General features: G+C 35.6%; 1 protein-coding gene across 1 annotated transcript; it reads right to left on the bottom strand.

Moving 5' to 3' along the window:
- Window positions 1-2,046: 2,046 nt before the first annotated feature.
- prph2la (peripherin 2-like a) lies at window positions 2,047-7,603 on the bottom strand. Its single transcript, XM_073827131.1, has 4 exons — window positions 7,453-7,603; window positions 6,084-7,060; window positions 5,702-5,948; window positions 2,047-3,037 (listed from the first exon to the last, which is right to left on the bottom strand). The coding sequence occupies exons 2-4, from the start codon at window positions 6,662-6,664 to the stop codon at window positions 2,771-2,773; spliced, it is 1,095 nt and encodes a 364-aa protein (XP_073683232.1). The 5' UTR covers window positions 6,665-7,060; window positions 7,453-7,603; the 3' UTR covers window positions 2,047-2,770.
- Window positions 7,604-15,727: the final 8,124 nt, after the last annotated feature.

Genomic DNA, 15,727 nt, shown 5'->3' with positions numbered 1-15,727 from the left:
TAAAAATAGAAACAAGAAATGCTTTTCTCATGAAGGTTTTGATTACATAGAATGCCTTGCGAAAGTATTCGCACCCCTAATTTCTGCTTTAAATAACTTTTTTGTCCCCCTACGTCAATCTACACTCCATACACCATGTAAAGCAAAAACAAGTTTGTAACAACATTGCAAATCCATTAGAAAATAGAAATAAAACACTTAAATGATTCATTTGCATAAGTATCCATACCCTTATCTGGGACAGTTGAAATTTAGCTCAGGAGCATCCGTATCACTTGATGTTACTACACTTTGACTGGAGTTAACCTGTGGTCAATTCAATTGAATGGATATGATTTAGAAAGGCAAATGCATCTTAATAAAAGGTCTAACAGCTGAAAATGTATACGAGTCCTGAGGTAAAAAGAAATGCCTGTAAAGCTCAGAAACAGGATTGTGTCAAGCCACACATCTGAGGAAGATTTCCGAAAAAAATCAGCTGCAATGAAGGTTCATAGAAGCATGTAGCCTCCATTATCCATAATGGTAGAGGTATGGAACATATGAACATGAATATATTTGCAGATGGGAGAAACTTACAGAAGGACAAACATCACTGCAACTCTCCACCAATCCAGTTTTTATGGCAATGTGGCTAAATTCAATCCTCTCCTCAGTGAAAATCCACTTTGTATTTGAAATAAAGCACCTAAAGAACTCTCAGATTGTAAGAAACAAGATTTTCTGGTCTGATGAACCCCCAATTCCAAGCATCATGTTTGGAGGAAAGCACCTCACCTGGAAAAGCTTATCATCTGCACAATAGCATCCCAGGAGGTTTTTGTTTTTCAGCAAAAACCTAGTCCAGAGACTGTCCTCAGGGTAGAACGTTCACCTTCCAACAGGACAATGACCCTAAGCACACAGCAAGAGTGACTTCTAGACAACCCAGAGCCTAGGCCTGAACCCAATCAAACATTTCTGGAGAAACCTGAAAATGTCTGCCAGCCTCCATCCAAGCTGACAGAGCTTGAAAGGTGAAGTGAGGAGAAGAATGGCAGATAATTGCTAAAAAAAAAAGACTTGTAAAGGTGCTTCAACTAAGTACAGCGTTAAGGGTGTGAATACTTTTGCAATGTACTTATTTCAGTGATTTTTATTTGTAAAAAAAAAAATATATATATATGCTTACTTTTTTTTTGCTTCATCATTATGGTGTATGGAGTGTAGACTAATGTGGAAAAAAAGTTTAAGGTAGTTTAACATAAGGCTGCAACATAACTAAATGTGGCCCTGGACCACAAAACCAGTCATAAGGTTAAATTTTACAAAATTGAGATGTATATATAATATGAAAGCTCAGTAAATAAGCTTTCTATTGATGAATGGTTTGTTAGGATAGGACAATAGTTGGCCGAGATACATCTATTTGAAAATCTAGAATCTGAGGGTGCAAAAAATCAAAATACTGAGAAAACCACCTTTAAAGTTGTCCAAATTAGGTTCTTAACAATGCATATTACTAATCAAAAATTACATTTTGATACATTTACAGTAGGAATTTTACAAAAAATCTTCATGGAACATGATCTTTACTTAATTTCCTAATGATTTTTGGCATAAAAGAAAAAACAATAATTTTGACCCATACAATGTATTTTTGGCTATTGCTACAAACATACCCCAGCGACTTAAGACTGGTTTTGTGGTCCAGGGTCACAAATGTGAAAAAAATTAAGGGGTATGAATACTTTCGCAAGGCACTGTATAATGCATGTGTATAAAAACACTCTATAAAATAAATAAATAAAGTTTCTGTATTGGCATATGGTTCCATGAAGAACCTTTGACATCCAAAGAACCCTTCCATGATTTTTTTATTATGTAAAAGGTTCTTCAGATTATTAAAATGTTCTTCACGCTATGAAATAATTGGTTATTTTAAGAACTGTTCCCTGAAATGTTCTTTGAGAAATATAAAATTACTGTAAAAAACTCCTTTAGATCATTTTAAGTTTTTTTAAGAGAAGGAGCATATAAATGCAAGCGATTCAATGAACTGCAACCAAAACTTAAAGCTCTTTATTAATGTATTAATTAACTTTACATGTTGCATTTATTGTCATTACATACTCGTTAGGATTTTAGGCATGGATGTGCTTTGTAAAAATATGTTTATAAAATACACATCTTTGAAAAATGTGTTTTAGAGGCTGTTGGTATCATGTTTTCACCAGTGATTACAATATCTGGCTTTAGGCACGAAACCAAGGAGGCATGAAATAATTTTTGGTGGAATTCCTGTTTTTGTAAAAGTAATGGGTAAGCTGTCAGACTAATTTCATAGAAATATTGAGAGTGAGAAAGCAACTGTATGTATTTTGCGATTTTGAAGCCCTCTACTGTTCGCTTTCGTAAATATATCATATATGTCCTAACAGTAAATAGCTGTACAGGTTGCTCAATAAACTTGCAAACTACCAAACAAATGTTTAAGAAGCTCGTAGAAAAGAAACAGAAGCTATTTGCCTTTCTAGAAGAATAACTTTAAACCTGAAAAAAAAACTTTACATACAGTTGCTTTAATTACTAATTAAAAACCTACAGTGAACAGTTTAGCTCTAAGGAAATCCATGAAACTCTCCAGTAATTACACTATTCACACGAGAATCTCTAAAACACAAAAGAATTTCAAACGGCTGTATTCTTAACGAGAGGCAATTTTTCACCCAATCATTTTTATAATTTTTAAGTCATATCAGAGTCCAGTCCTCTGTGGCTTATGTAAGGCCTAACTGGCCGCTGGAAGAGGCTTTGGAGGCACATTGTCTGGACCGTAGTGTGCTGTAGATGGTTTGTCAATGTTCGGATCTCCATTGTTGGTTATGTTGATCTGATTGAACTTGCCCAGGTGTTTGATAATGTTGAGATTAGAGCGAGCCGTCTCCACAAAGCTGTTCTCCAGGAGCCACCCATCAGACTCGCACTCAGGGTCTCCCTGTCGCAGCACGTTCTCCAGAGATGTTTGGAGGTAACGAACCCCGGTTAACACAGAGAGCTGTCAAAGAACAAAAAGATTCATGGGGTAGTTTTGAATGATAACAGTTGGCACTCTAAAAAAACTTTCAGGTCAACTTAAAACTATACAGTTCGCAGTGAAGCTTTAAGTCATCCTTTGTAAAACAGTCATGTGCTTTACAGGACGCTGAGGGATTGGAGTGACTGGTGCATAGAGCAGATTATAAAGTGAGTGCACAATTCCAGGATGGGATTACGTCAGGCAACCAGAGCAGATTTTTATAAAGACAATGTGTTGCCCCTTGCTTTTTATTACACTCTAAAGATGCTGGGTTTTTCTGTAACTCAACTGTTGGGCCATTTTTACTGTCAATACAAATGATAAACCCCCTCACATCCCTACCCAGTTTAGTGTTACCTAATGTTTGAAGGAACCATGTAGCCTAAGTTTCACCTCCTGCCAAACGAATGTGTGACACAATGCGACTTATTTATTATATGTAACTAACAAAGTTAACGTGCTCCACTGACTACAATAGTAGCATGAATATAGTTCACGTATTGTTATGTCGCAGCCTTATGTTAAACTGATTTAAATTACTTTTTTTTTCCACATCAGTCTACAGTACATTCACCATTAGGCTATGACAAAGCAAAAAACGAATTGTCACAAGTTCTTAAATAAGTACATTGCATAAGTATTCATACCCTTAACGCTGTACTTAGCTGAAGCAGCTTTGCAGCCTCAAGTCTTTTTGGGTATGATATGACAAGCTGTGCACATCAGCATTTGCACAAGCTCTGTCAGGTTTGTTTGATTGGGTTCAAGCCTCTGGCTGGGCCACTCAAGGACATTTACAGAGTTCTTAGGGTCATTGTCTTGTTGGAACGTGAACCTTCTGACCAGTTTGAGGTTCTGAATGCTCTGGACTGGGTTTTCATTAAGGCTATTTCTATATTTTGTTGTGGTGAGTTTTTCTTCTACTCTGACAAGTCCCTCAGTCCCTGTCACTGAAAACAGCCCCACAGCATAAGGCTGCTACATACTCATTTACTGTGGGATGGTAAATTCCAAGTGTGTTTTCATGTGTCCTGTGTCCTCTGATATGCATTTTCAGCTGTTAAACCTTTTTATTAAGATGTTTCTCTTTCCAGATCATACCCATTCAGTTGAATTTGCCACAGGTTTACTCCACTTGAAGTGTAGTGACATCTACAAGCAATATGAATGCTCCTGAGCTAAATTTCAACTGTCTCAGATAAGGCTATGAATACAGTCGTGGCCAAAAGTTTTGAGAATTACATAAATATTGGAAATTGGAAAAGTTGCTACTTAAGTTTTTATAATAGCAATTTGCATATACTCCAGAATGTTATGAAGAGTGATCAGATGAATTGCATAGTCCTTTGCCATGAAAATTAACTTAATCCCGAAAAAAACTTTCCACTGCATAGTTAAGAAGGCTTCAGGACGTCCAAGAAAGTCCAGCAAACACCAGGATCGTCTCCTAAAGAGGATTCAGCTGCGGGATAGGAGTGCCACCAGTGCAGAGCTTGCTCAGGAATGGCAGCAGGCAGGTGTGAGCGCATCTGCACGCACAGTGAGGCCAAGACTTTTGGAAGATGGCCTGGTGTCAAGAAGGGCAGCAAAGAAGCCACTTCTCTCCCAAAAACAAACATCAGGGACAGATTGATCTTCTGCAAAAAGTATGGCGAATGGACTGCTGAGGACTGGGGCAAAGTCATATTCTCCGATGAAGCCTCTTTCCGATTGTTTGGGGCATCTGGAAAAAGGCTTGTCCGGAGAAGAAAAGGTGAGCGCTACCATCAGTCCTGTGTCATGCCAACAGTAAAGCATCCTGAGACCATTCATGTGTGGGGTTGCTTCTCATCCAAGGGAGTGGGCTCACTCACAATTTTGCCCAAAAACACAGCCATGAATAAAGAATGGTACCAAAACACCCTCCAACAGCAACTTCTTCCAACAATCCAACAACAGTTTGGTGAAGAACAATGCATTTTCCAGCACGATGGAGCACCGTGCCATAAGGCAAAAGTGATAACTAAGTGGCTCGGGGACCAAAACGTTGAAATTTTGGGTCCATGGCCTGGAAACTCCCCAGATCTTAAAACTTGTGGTCAATCCTCAAGAGGCGGGTGGACAAACAAAAACCCACTAATTCTGACAAACTCCAAGAAGTGATTATGAAAGAATGGGTTGCTATCAGTCAGGATTTGGCCCAGAAGTTGATTGAGAGCATGCCCAGTCGAATTGCAGAGGTCCTGAAAAAGAAGGGCCAACACTGCAAATACTGACTCTTTGCATAAATGTCATGTAATTGTCGATAAAAGCCTTTGAAACGTATGAAGTGATTGTAATTATATTTCAGTACATCACAGAAACAACTGAAACAAAGATCTAAAAGCAATTTAGCAGCAAACTTTGTGAAAACTAATATTTTTCATTCTCAAAACTTTTGGCCACGACTGTACATATGCAGTGGAATCATTTCAGTTTTTTTTATTTTTAATCAATTTGCAAAGATGTTAAAATCTTTTTTTTTTTTTTTTTTTTGCTTTGCCATTATGGGTTGCCAAATAACCCAGAAACGGTTGTTTGTAACCCAGCATTTTTTTTTTATATAGTGTAGAGTTTTTATTCCATACTTCCTTACATATTGCCAAAACAATAGACACAACTAACCTCAAAGAGCCAGATGATCAGAACCGTGAGGCCAACAGAATGCATGATGTTGGTGTAATAATCTAGCAGAGCCTGACGACATCCTCTCATCCACAGGTTGAGCTCCTCTGTTTGGAAGTCATAATTAAAGTGGGCAGAGTTATTGGTGACTTGGTACTGAATGCACGGCCGAGGAGAATTGACATTGCAGCAGCTGAAGGGAACTCCGTCCATTAAGTATTTTCCCTCAACGTTGCTCCGTAGACGGCTAGTAAGAGAATAAAAAACGGAATTGTAAAATTTTGTAAATTCCATTGTTATCAACGCAACTTTGTCTACATTTATTAACTATTTAACTAATATGAACTGCTTAAATAACCTTTTTTTTCCAGGCCCAACTTACTCTACCACTTCCCGTTGAGACATATCCAAATATCGATTGCTGACCCACTGGATCTGGAACCAGTCTCTGAAGCCCTCGTTCCCACAACATTGAAACTGGATCTGCAGCAGGTCCACTGTGCGCTTCAGGAAGCAGCGGCCTGGTGTGTCCGTGTCCTTATAGTAACGTATAGCGTCACGTAGCCCCAACATTAGCGCTTCCTCCAGCTGTCCGTGCATGCTGTAGCACATCAAGGCGCCCACGAGCACGCTCAAAGTGAAGAAAAACGTGCAAATGATGTACGGGAGCATCACCAACTTCCAGCGTAAGAACTTGTTGGTGTCCACACAGTCATAGCAGATCTTTCCTCCCAAAAAGTTAATCATGCAGGCTATAACTCCAACAGCAATTAGCATGTTTGGCACAGATTGAAGCAGGTGCTCAGCCATTAGATCCTCCCGCTTGTTAATTTCAACTTTTAGAAAGATGCCCAAGCTAAAGAGGATGATACCTGTTAGAACGGATATCCAGTTTAGTACCCACAAAACCTGGGCCAGCTTGTCTCTCTTGGTTTTAGTGAATTTTATTGGCAACACAGCCATTTTACCAAAGTTTCAGAGAACCCTTTATATAATTGATCTTGTGGAAGACTCCTGGAGCACAAAAATCAAATAAATTAGATGTGATTGTAGATGCTAGTCAATGAGGTGAACAATGTTCCTACAGAAGATGACATGAATGGACTAATGCTTCTTACCAATTAGCTTCTTAAGCTAACTTAGTGAGTGTCAATCAATGGAAAGACCTTGAACCACAATCTCTACAAAGTATTGATGGAGCTCATTATCCATGTGAGAAGAACTGGATATCAATAAAAAAGGGAATTATTAAAAAAAAGAGTTATGAGGGCAAATTGGCAAGGCGTTTTGTGTTTTCTTGGCTTCTCAGATTGTCAAACTGATTGGAGATGCCATGTTTCCATTTTTGCAAGTGCACACCTAAGAAGCAAAAGTAGAGAGAAAATCCTTAGCAACAGCCGAGACAATGGGTGGCTATTGAGAAAAACATGATTGCATAACTTTATAAGTCTTTATAAAAAATAAAAAATACAGATTCAGGAATATTCAGATATTTTTAGATTAAATGAATCCAGTTAATTTAGTTCTCATGGTACAGTTCTGGGTTAGCTTTTTTATTGTTTTTATATCATGCAAATATGTTTAGCCATGTAAAGCTATGAATACTCCTTGCCTGAGCGCTGAAAGCTCAAAATAGCAGACGAAACTACATAAGTTCATCTGAACAGACAGGCACAGGGCTTGTCTTTAACCAGACGTGGTGAGTGAGATGATCCCGACATAAGGGTAGTAATAAACAGCTTATTACTCACCTATCCATATCTATCCATCACTCAACGGCATCCCGCCCTATTCCAAGTGATTTTTCCTTTCTTTGCATTACATGTCCTCGTTTTCTGTGAAACAATCTTGCATTGTTTGCTGATGAAAACTGATGTGTGTGGGTGTGTGTTTGTTAGTGTCTGTCGCAGACTCAACTGTGACCTCTCCCATAATTCCTTCTAATCAGTAATCAGCCCAGTTGGATTTGGAAGAGTACCTTCTGCCACCAGCACAAATCTCACTGACTGGGATGTGTGTGTGTGTGTGTGTGTGTGTGTGTGTGTGTGTGTGTGTGTGTGTGTGTGTGTGTGTGTGTGTGTGTGTGTGTGTGTGTGTGTGTGTGTGTGTGTGTGTACCTGGTATTCATCACGTTGTGGGGACCAAATGTCCCCACAAGGATAGGAATACCAGTAGATTTTGACCTTGTGGGGACATTTCTCAGGTCCCCATGAGGAAACAGGCTTATAAATCATGCACAATGAGTTTTTTTGAGGAAGTAAAAGTGTGCACAATCTCCTGTGAGGGCTAGGTTTAGGTGTAGGGTAGGTGTAGGGTGATAGAAAGTACGGTTTGTACAGTGTAAAAACCATTACGCCTATGGAATGTCCCCATAAAACATGTAAACCCAACGTGTGTGTGTGTTTGTGTGTGTGTGTGTGTGTGTGTGTGTGTGTGTGTGTGTGTGTGTTCGTGTGTGAGAAAGAGAGAGAGTTAAAGAATGAAGTAAGGGAAATAGATATTAAAAGTCACGTAGTTTGTTATATCATTATTGTGTTAAATTACACATTCTTTTCATTTATAATTATTTCATCTTATTTACATACAAATATTAAATATTTTATTTAGTAGCTTAGCTACATAATATACTTAGTAATTTATTTTAATATTAGAGTCCCATTTTAAACCAATCAATCAGTCAATTTAGATGATTGGGATTAAATTGGTCTCTTCTACCAAAACAGAGGTAATATTTATGTGTACCACAACCATGTGTCCTATATCCAACATAATCTAATACCTCACAGTTTGCACAAGACCACTATTTCGTCTTCTAAAATCAAATAAAAAATATGGCAAAGTAGTTAAAATAAACAAATAAATAATTAAACTTAACATTTATCAACAGTGTAAAACATACAAATAAATAAAACCCAATAATCAAACAAACAAACACTATAGCAAAACAAACAATAAAACAATAAACAAACAAAACACCAAAAAACAAAGGCAAAAGAGAGCAAAACAAACAAAGCCCAATAATCAAACAAAACACAAAAAACAAAGGCAGAACAGAACAAAAACAAAACCCAATAAACAAACACAAAAAAACTAAAACTATTTAAACAAACTAAAAACAAAGGCAAAACAGGACAAAACAAACAAAACCCAATAATCAAACACATAATACACAAAAACAAGGGCATAACAGAACAAAACAAATAAAAAACTATAAAACAAACAAAACACAATAATCAAACAAACAAAACAAAAAAACCAAGGGCAAAACTAAACAAACAAAAAACAAAGGCAAAATAGGACAAAACTAAACAAACAAAAAACTATAAAACAAACAAAACACAATAAACAAAGGCAAAACAAAACCCCAATAATAAAACAAACAAAACAAAAAACAAAGGCAAAACAAAACAAAAAGAACAAACAAAAGACAACAATAAAACAAATGAAACACAATAAACAAAGGCAAAACAGAACAAAACCCCAATAATCAAACAAACAAAACACATAACAAGGGCAAAACTAAACAAAAAGAACAAACAAACAAAAGAAAAGAATAAAACAAACGAAACAATAAACAAAGGCAAAACAGAACAAAACCCTAATAATCAAACAAACAAAACAAAAAAACAAGGGCAAAACTAAAAAAACAAAAAACAAAGGCAAAACAGGACAAAACAAACAAAACCCAATATCGAACAAACAAAACACAAAAACAAGGGCAAAACAGAACAAAACTAAACAAACAAAAAACTATAAAACAAACAAAACACAATAAACAAAGGCAAAACAAAACCCCAATAATCAAACAAACAAAACAAAAAACAAAGGCAAAACAAAACAAAAAGAACAAACAAAAGACAACAATAAAACAAATGAAACACAAACAAAGGCAAAACAGAACAAAACCCCAATAATCAAACAAACAAAACACAGATAACAAGGGCAAAACTAAACAAACAAAAAACTATAAAACAAACAAAACACAATGAACAAAGGCAAAACAAAACCCCAATAATCAAGCAAACAAAACACAAAGGCAAAACAGAACAAAAAGAACAAACAAAAGACAACAATAAAACAAATGAAACACAAACAAAGGCAAAACAGAACAAAACCCCAATAATCAAACAAACAAAACACAGATAACAAGGGCAAAACTAAACAAACAAAAAACTATAAAACAAACAAAACACAATGAACAAAGGCAAAACAAAACCCCAATAATCAAGCAAACAAAACACAAAGGCAAAACAGAACAAAACCCCAATAATCAAACAAACAAAACAAAGGCACAAACAAATAAACAAAAACAAAAAACAATAATCAAACCAACAAAAAAAATAATAATGCAAAACAAAACAAACAAAACCAAATAATTAAACAAACAAAACATAAAACACCAGAGGCAAAACAGAACAAAACAATAATGAAGCAAACAAAACGAAAAAACAAGGGCAAAACAAAACTAAATAAAAGCCAAATAATCATACAAAATACACACACACACACACACACACACACACACACACACACACATGTTGGGTTTACATGTTTTATGGGGACATTCCATAGGCGTAATGGGTTTTATACTGTGCAAACCGTATTTTCTATCGCCCTAACCCTACCCTACACCTAAACCTAGCCCTCACAGGAGATTGTGCACACTTTTACTTCCTCAAAAAAACTCATTGTGCATGATTTATAAGCCTGTTTCCTCATGGGGACCTGAGAAATGTCCCCACAAGGTCAACATTTACTGGTATTCCTATCCTTGTGGGGACATTTGGTCCCCACAACGTGATGAATACCAGGTACACACACACACACACACACACACACACACACACACACAAAACAAAAGCAAAATAAAACAAAACAAAAAAACCCTGAGGCAAAACAAAACAAACAAACAAAAACAATAATCAAACAAAGATAAAAAAAAAAACAGAACAAAGCATAGTAAAGTAAAACTAAATGAAATGAAACAAAACACAAAACCAAAAAGTACTGAGTACAGATTCTTTTTGGTCTTAAATATATTATTTTATAAATTAAACTCTTATTTAGAAGTAAACCGTCTCCTGACTCTGTGGCTGTTTGATTTCATGTATACCATGGCCTTTCTTTATATGAAGGACTCCTGTTTTAATATGCATTTTTCATGTAAAACCACATGCACTGACAGCCAATGAAATTCAAAGGATTATTCAGGCCTAAAGGGGATTGAGTCAGGGAAAGGCACATACAAACAAGTCAGCAGATCTGAATGCCGGACACCCATATCGGACCACAGGTTACTGGATGAAAGATGCTTTGTCTGGTGGGTACTGGTTACCACAATCGTTATGAGTATTGACCAAACCTTGGACAATTTATCACTTACTGTATAGATAAATTAATGTTACAAGCTTTTATACTAACTATTGAGCATTTAAATACATTTTCACAATTTAAACCAGCAAAAATTAGTTTTTCTCCTTTCTTTGAAAATGTTTCCAGCAAGGTCTTACTTTTAAAGCTATAGATTTCTGTTATTGGGTATTGATATCTTTAAGGATTCTTGGAAAGTTCCTTATGGATTATCACAGACAACAATATCAAAGGCCTAATTGGCTGCTTACAAGGCTTCTATGTTGAAGGTAAGTGTTCAATGTCTTATATTGTACCTGTGCGTACTCATGATCATGTGACACATATTGTTTGAAGTGCTGTTTCTCTATAGGTGAAGGAGATACGAGTGAATGTGTGGCCAGTTTTAACTGTTACCTTCAGAGATCAGCAGAACTGGCCAAGAAGGAGCTGTTAATGGTCTGTGAGTAGCTGAAATCTTATTAAACACTGAGGTTTACCTTTTTTGTTTGGGTTGTTCAGATAAAGCTCACCTGGCTCTTCTCTGATTCTTTATTTTTTTTTCCTTAAAATTCAGATTTTACGTCTCATAATTATGATTTTGAGTTTATATCACGCAATTATTTTTCATCTAAATTCTTAGTTTATATTACACAATTTGTATGTGTTTCTCTAAATTCTAACTTTACATTTTGCAATTCTGATTTTTTTCCACTAAATTCTCATTTAGCATTTTGCAATTCTGAATTTATGCCTCACAATCCTTAATTTTTTTTCTTGCAGTTGAGTTACCCTATTCTGAGTTTACTTTATGCAAAGTCTTATTTTTGTCTCTATAAATTCTGAGTTTACATCATGCAGTTTTGAGTTTACATTATGCCAGTCAGTTTTTTTCCCTCTCCTTTGTGATTCCGAGCTTACGTCTTAAGTTTATATCAAGCAATTCATACTTTTATTTCTAAATTATTAATTTGCATCTCACAATTCTGACTTTTTTCTTGCAATTTACATCTAACAATTCTGACTTCTTTTTTTCTCCAAAATCTGAATTGACACCTTGCAATCCTCCATTTTTTTTATTTTATTCTAAGTTTAGATCTTTACATCTCAATTCATTTTTTTTTTGTTTAATTTCTGCCACAAAAAAAAAAAGTTTAAACTTTTGCCTTCTTTTCTCTTGTGATTGCACATTTATATCTCACAATTCCAACTTTCCAACTTAGAATTTAATTTATGCAATATCTTTTAGACGCGAGTTAACATTTTGCAATTTTGAAGTTATATCTTGCAAGACAGAGAAAAAGACAGAACGCTAAGTTTATATCTTGGAATTCTGAATTTTTTCTCAGAATTGTGATTACCTTTTTTTTTTGTATCTATTTTTATCAAACAAACAGACTTTACAGAACCTTAACAGATGTGTTAATATACAAATATGAACATTAACTTTAATAAAATGCTCGTCACTGATAAAATGTGGCACATGAATATAAAAACACTTCATTTTACATTACAATTAAAATGGTCAAATAATCATGATAGACATTAATTTTTCATTCTGTTATGTTGGGATGATTCCATGATACTAGAATTGTCATTCAGATCATTTGAGATGATTGTCAGTTGGCTTTGTTTTGAACATTCTGTTTTGTCATTTTCAGTATAGTCAGGTTGAAGGGTTTGCAAATGTTACTGTAAAGTGGCTCCACATTGATGTTGATGTGTTATTTTGCTGTTTTAGGCTCTTGAGCACACTTAACCTGCACCCTAACTGCTACAGTAATGAGGACAATCAGTCAGTGCGCTCAATTCCCGAGATCCCAGCAGAGAGTCATAACTTTTTATCACCCAATCATGGTGAGTCAATAACATTTATGACTGGTAGTTTTCTAATCAGTTGAGTTTTTCCTCATAATTTAGAATCTAGTTAAACAGCAAGACTCGTCCCATGGGACAGCTTAATCACAGAAAGGATTACATCTCAATGATCTCTCCTTTGACAGCGGTGAGATTAAACTGAGTGCAAATGGAGACTTTTGTTTAGATTTTCAGAATCTGAGATTTTTCTACAGTGAGAAAAGTCCTCCAAATGATGTCACACACTCAGATGAGGAATTAAAGAGATAGTTCACCCAAAAATGACAATTTGATGTTTATCTGCTTACCCCCAGGGCATCCAAGATGTAGGTGACTTTGTTTCTTCAGTAGAACACAAAGATTTTTAACTCAAACCGTCACAGTCTGTCAGACATATAATGGCAGTCAATGGTTACCAAACCTTTAAGAGTAAAAAAAACATACACCGAAAAAAAAAACTAATTAAACCATGCGGCTTGCGATGATACATTGAGGTCTTGAGACACAAAGCGATCGCACTGTGCAAAAAACTGAATAGTATTTATATCATTATTTACCTCTGATCCACCGGAACGTTCATCAGTATGGAGTGCGTTCACAGCCAGAAATCCTCACTTTGTGTGCCCTCACGGATACCATACACAACCTCCATGGCTCCAGCATGCTGACCTCTTAGAAGATGATCGAGAGCCCTACCAGGCCTGTTTCTTAAGTGGCCTTAAAAGCTCCATCATGGAAATGGACCTCAGCCTCATCTTCATCTCTCCCAACAATCCCATCAGCTCCAAAACCCTATTGGCTCCCACTCCAATCCTGTCCACACCCAGCATGTCAGTCTCTCTCAGCAGTCCAGAAACCACTCTTCTAGTGATTCCAGGGGCACCAGCAAAAAAGCAGCACAATGTTTTAGGACCACCTCAGACCGGGTGGGTCGCTGTAAGCAGGGCAGATGGTGGAAAGAGGCACTGGAATCTTGACGGGCTTCAACTGGCCTGCTTTCTGCTTTAGAGCAGGTTTCTCCTGTCATACAAGGTATAATATGTACTGTGGCCTAAAGAGTATCAAACCTTCTAATATTTAAAGAATATGGAAGCCTGTTCTCACCACTACATAAAAAATAACAAAGGTTATTGCAACTTTTTGTTCTGACTTTTCTCAGAATTGCGTGATACAAACCCCCAATTCTGATTTTTTTTCTTAGAATAGTGTGATATGAACTCACAATTGCGAGAAATAAAGTCAGAATTAAGAAATAAACTCACAATTATTTTTTTTCCTCGCAATTCAATTTAATTCATTTCAATTTTGAGGGAGAAAAATACTGATATGTTTTTTGAAATTGTGAGTTTATATCACACAATTCTGACTTTATAACTTGTACTGTAATTGTGAGTTTATATAACACAATTCTGAGAAAAAAGTCGGAATTGCAAGTTTATATCTTGCAATTCTGACTTTTCAACTCACAACTGCAAGTTTATTTCATGCAATTCTGACTTCATTTCTCAGAATTGAGAGTTTATATCTCACATTGCGCGAAAAAAGGTCAGAATTGCGAGTTTGTATAAGGCAATTCTGAGAAGTCAGAATTTAGAAAAAACAGTCACAACTTTAAGATAAAAAGATCAGTGGTGCAAACCATAAAAAAATAGCTCACAAGCAAAAAATAAAATAAATAAATAAATAAATAACATCAAACAAATAAGGTAATAACAAATAAAAACATCTAGCAAAACATTTTACAAAACGTTAGTTTGGTTTTAAATAGTGTAAGATTACATACACTTTTGAAAAAGTTTGGCAAAAATATTTACTTTTACATTTAACTACATTTTTAATCATGGATTACATAAAACGTTTTACATTTTTTTTTATTTGTCAGTTTGAACGTTTACTTTTTTATGCATTTGGCAGACACTTTTATCCAAAGTGAAGAACAAAAATTAATTAAAAAGTGATTAAATCTGCTCATTAATGGTTACAGTTTAAAACATTTTGAAATAATAATACCGCTTTAAATGTATTTTGACAGATATTGAAAAGTACTTTATTTGTTTACACTTTTTAATGTAAAAATGTATTTAATTGACAGTTAAACCCTCATTTTACTTTTTAAATGGTACTCAACCCACTGATTTAATAACTTTCCTCTACAGAAAAAGTGGACATCCCCTGTCCCACAAGGTTCCCAACCTCATGGGCTTGTAAGCTTCTTAGCTCTTCCATCCAGTCCAAGTAGAAAAACGAGAAGTCAAACAGGTATGAAATGCTCATTTACATCTGATTTGTATAACATGCATTTCAGAGGACAGAGTTTACAAAATACAGCCTAGACATCTGACCACACAGTGGCAGTAAAACATCAATATAGAGAGCTGATTTTTGCATTGCAGGTGTGCATTGCATAACCGTTTCAGCATCATCAACTGATTTCTAAAAGCCACCCCTTGGAATTACGACTTCTAAAAATGGACACATAGAGGCTGTTCACATAAACTTGTTCTAAATGGTTTACAAACCGTGAAAGTTGGCGATAGTTTTACTAATCAGTTTCACAATCTTATCTTATAAATATAGCCTAACTGGTGATAATGCATTATTAATATACCATGCTCTGATGCAGCTTCCAACATACTCTTGCGTTGATCATGGCATAATATTTACTTTGTAAGTAAATGTTAAGTGGTTGATCACAATTTCACAATAAATTAATGTACAAAACTGATTATGAGAAAATATGTTTAATGATGAATCTGCTATTTAGTGTTTTTTATGCTCAAGGTATATTTGAAAACTAAAGAAGGCCAAGATGTTGCTATT

Source organism: Garra rufa, chromosome 21 (assembly GCF_049309525.1).
Source record: "Garra rufa chromosome 21, GarRuf1.0, whole genome shotgun sequence".
Taxonomy (NCBI): Eukaryota; Metazoa; Chordata; class Actinopteri; order Cypriniformes; family Cyprinidae; genus Garra; species Garra rufa.
The sequence above is the reverse complement of the archived record's forward strand: the minus strand, read 5'-3'. Positions and strand labels throughout refer to the sequence as shown.

What these genes read in the sequence shown, in the direction of transcription:
- prph2la (XM_073827131.1), bottom strand. Translation starts at nt 6,664, where the DNA reads ATGGCTGTGTTGCCAATAAAATTCACTAAAACCAAGAGAGACAAGCTG. An exon ending in TCTCAACGGGAAGTGGTAGA is followed by an intron (nt 5,949 to 6,083) that starts GTAAGTTGGGCC and finishes TTCTCTTACTAG; the next exon opens with CCGTCTACGGAGCAACGTTG. An exon ending in TGATCATCTGGCTCTTTGAG is followed by an intron (nt 3,038 to 5,701) that starts GTTAGTTGTGTC and finishes GTTCTTTGACAG; the next exon opens with CTCTCTGTGTTAACCGGGGT.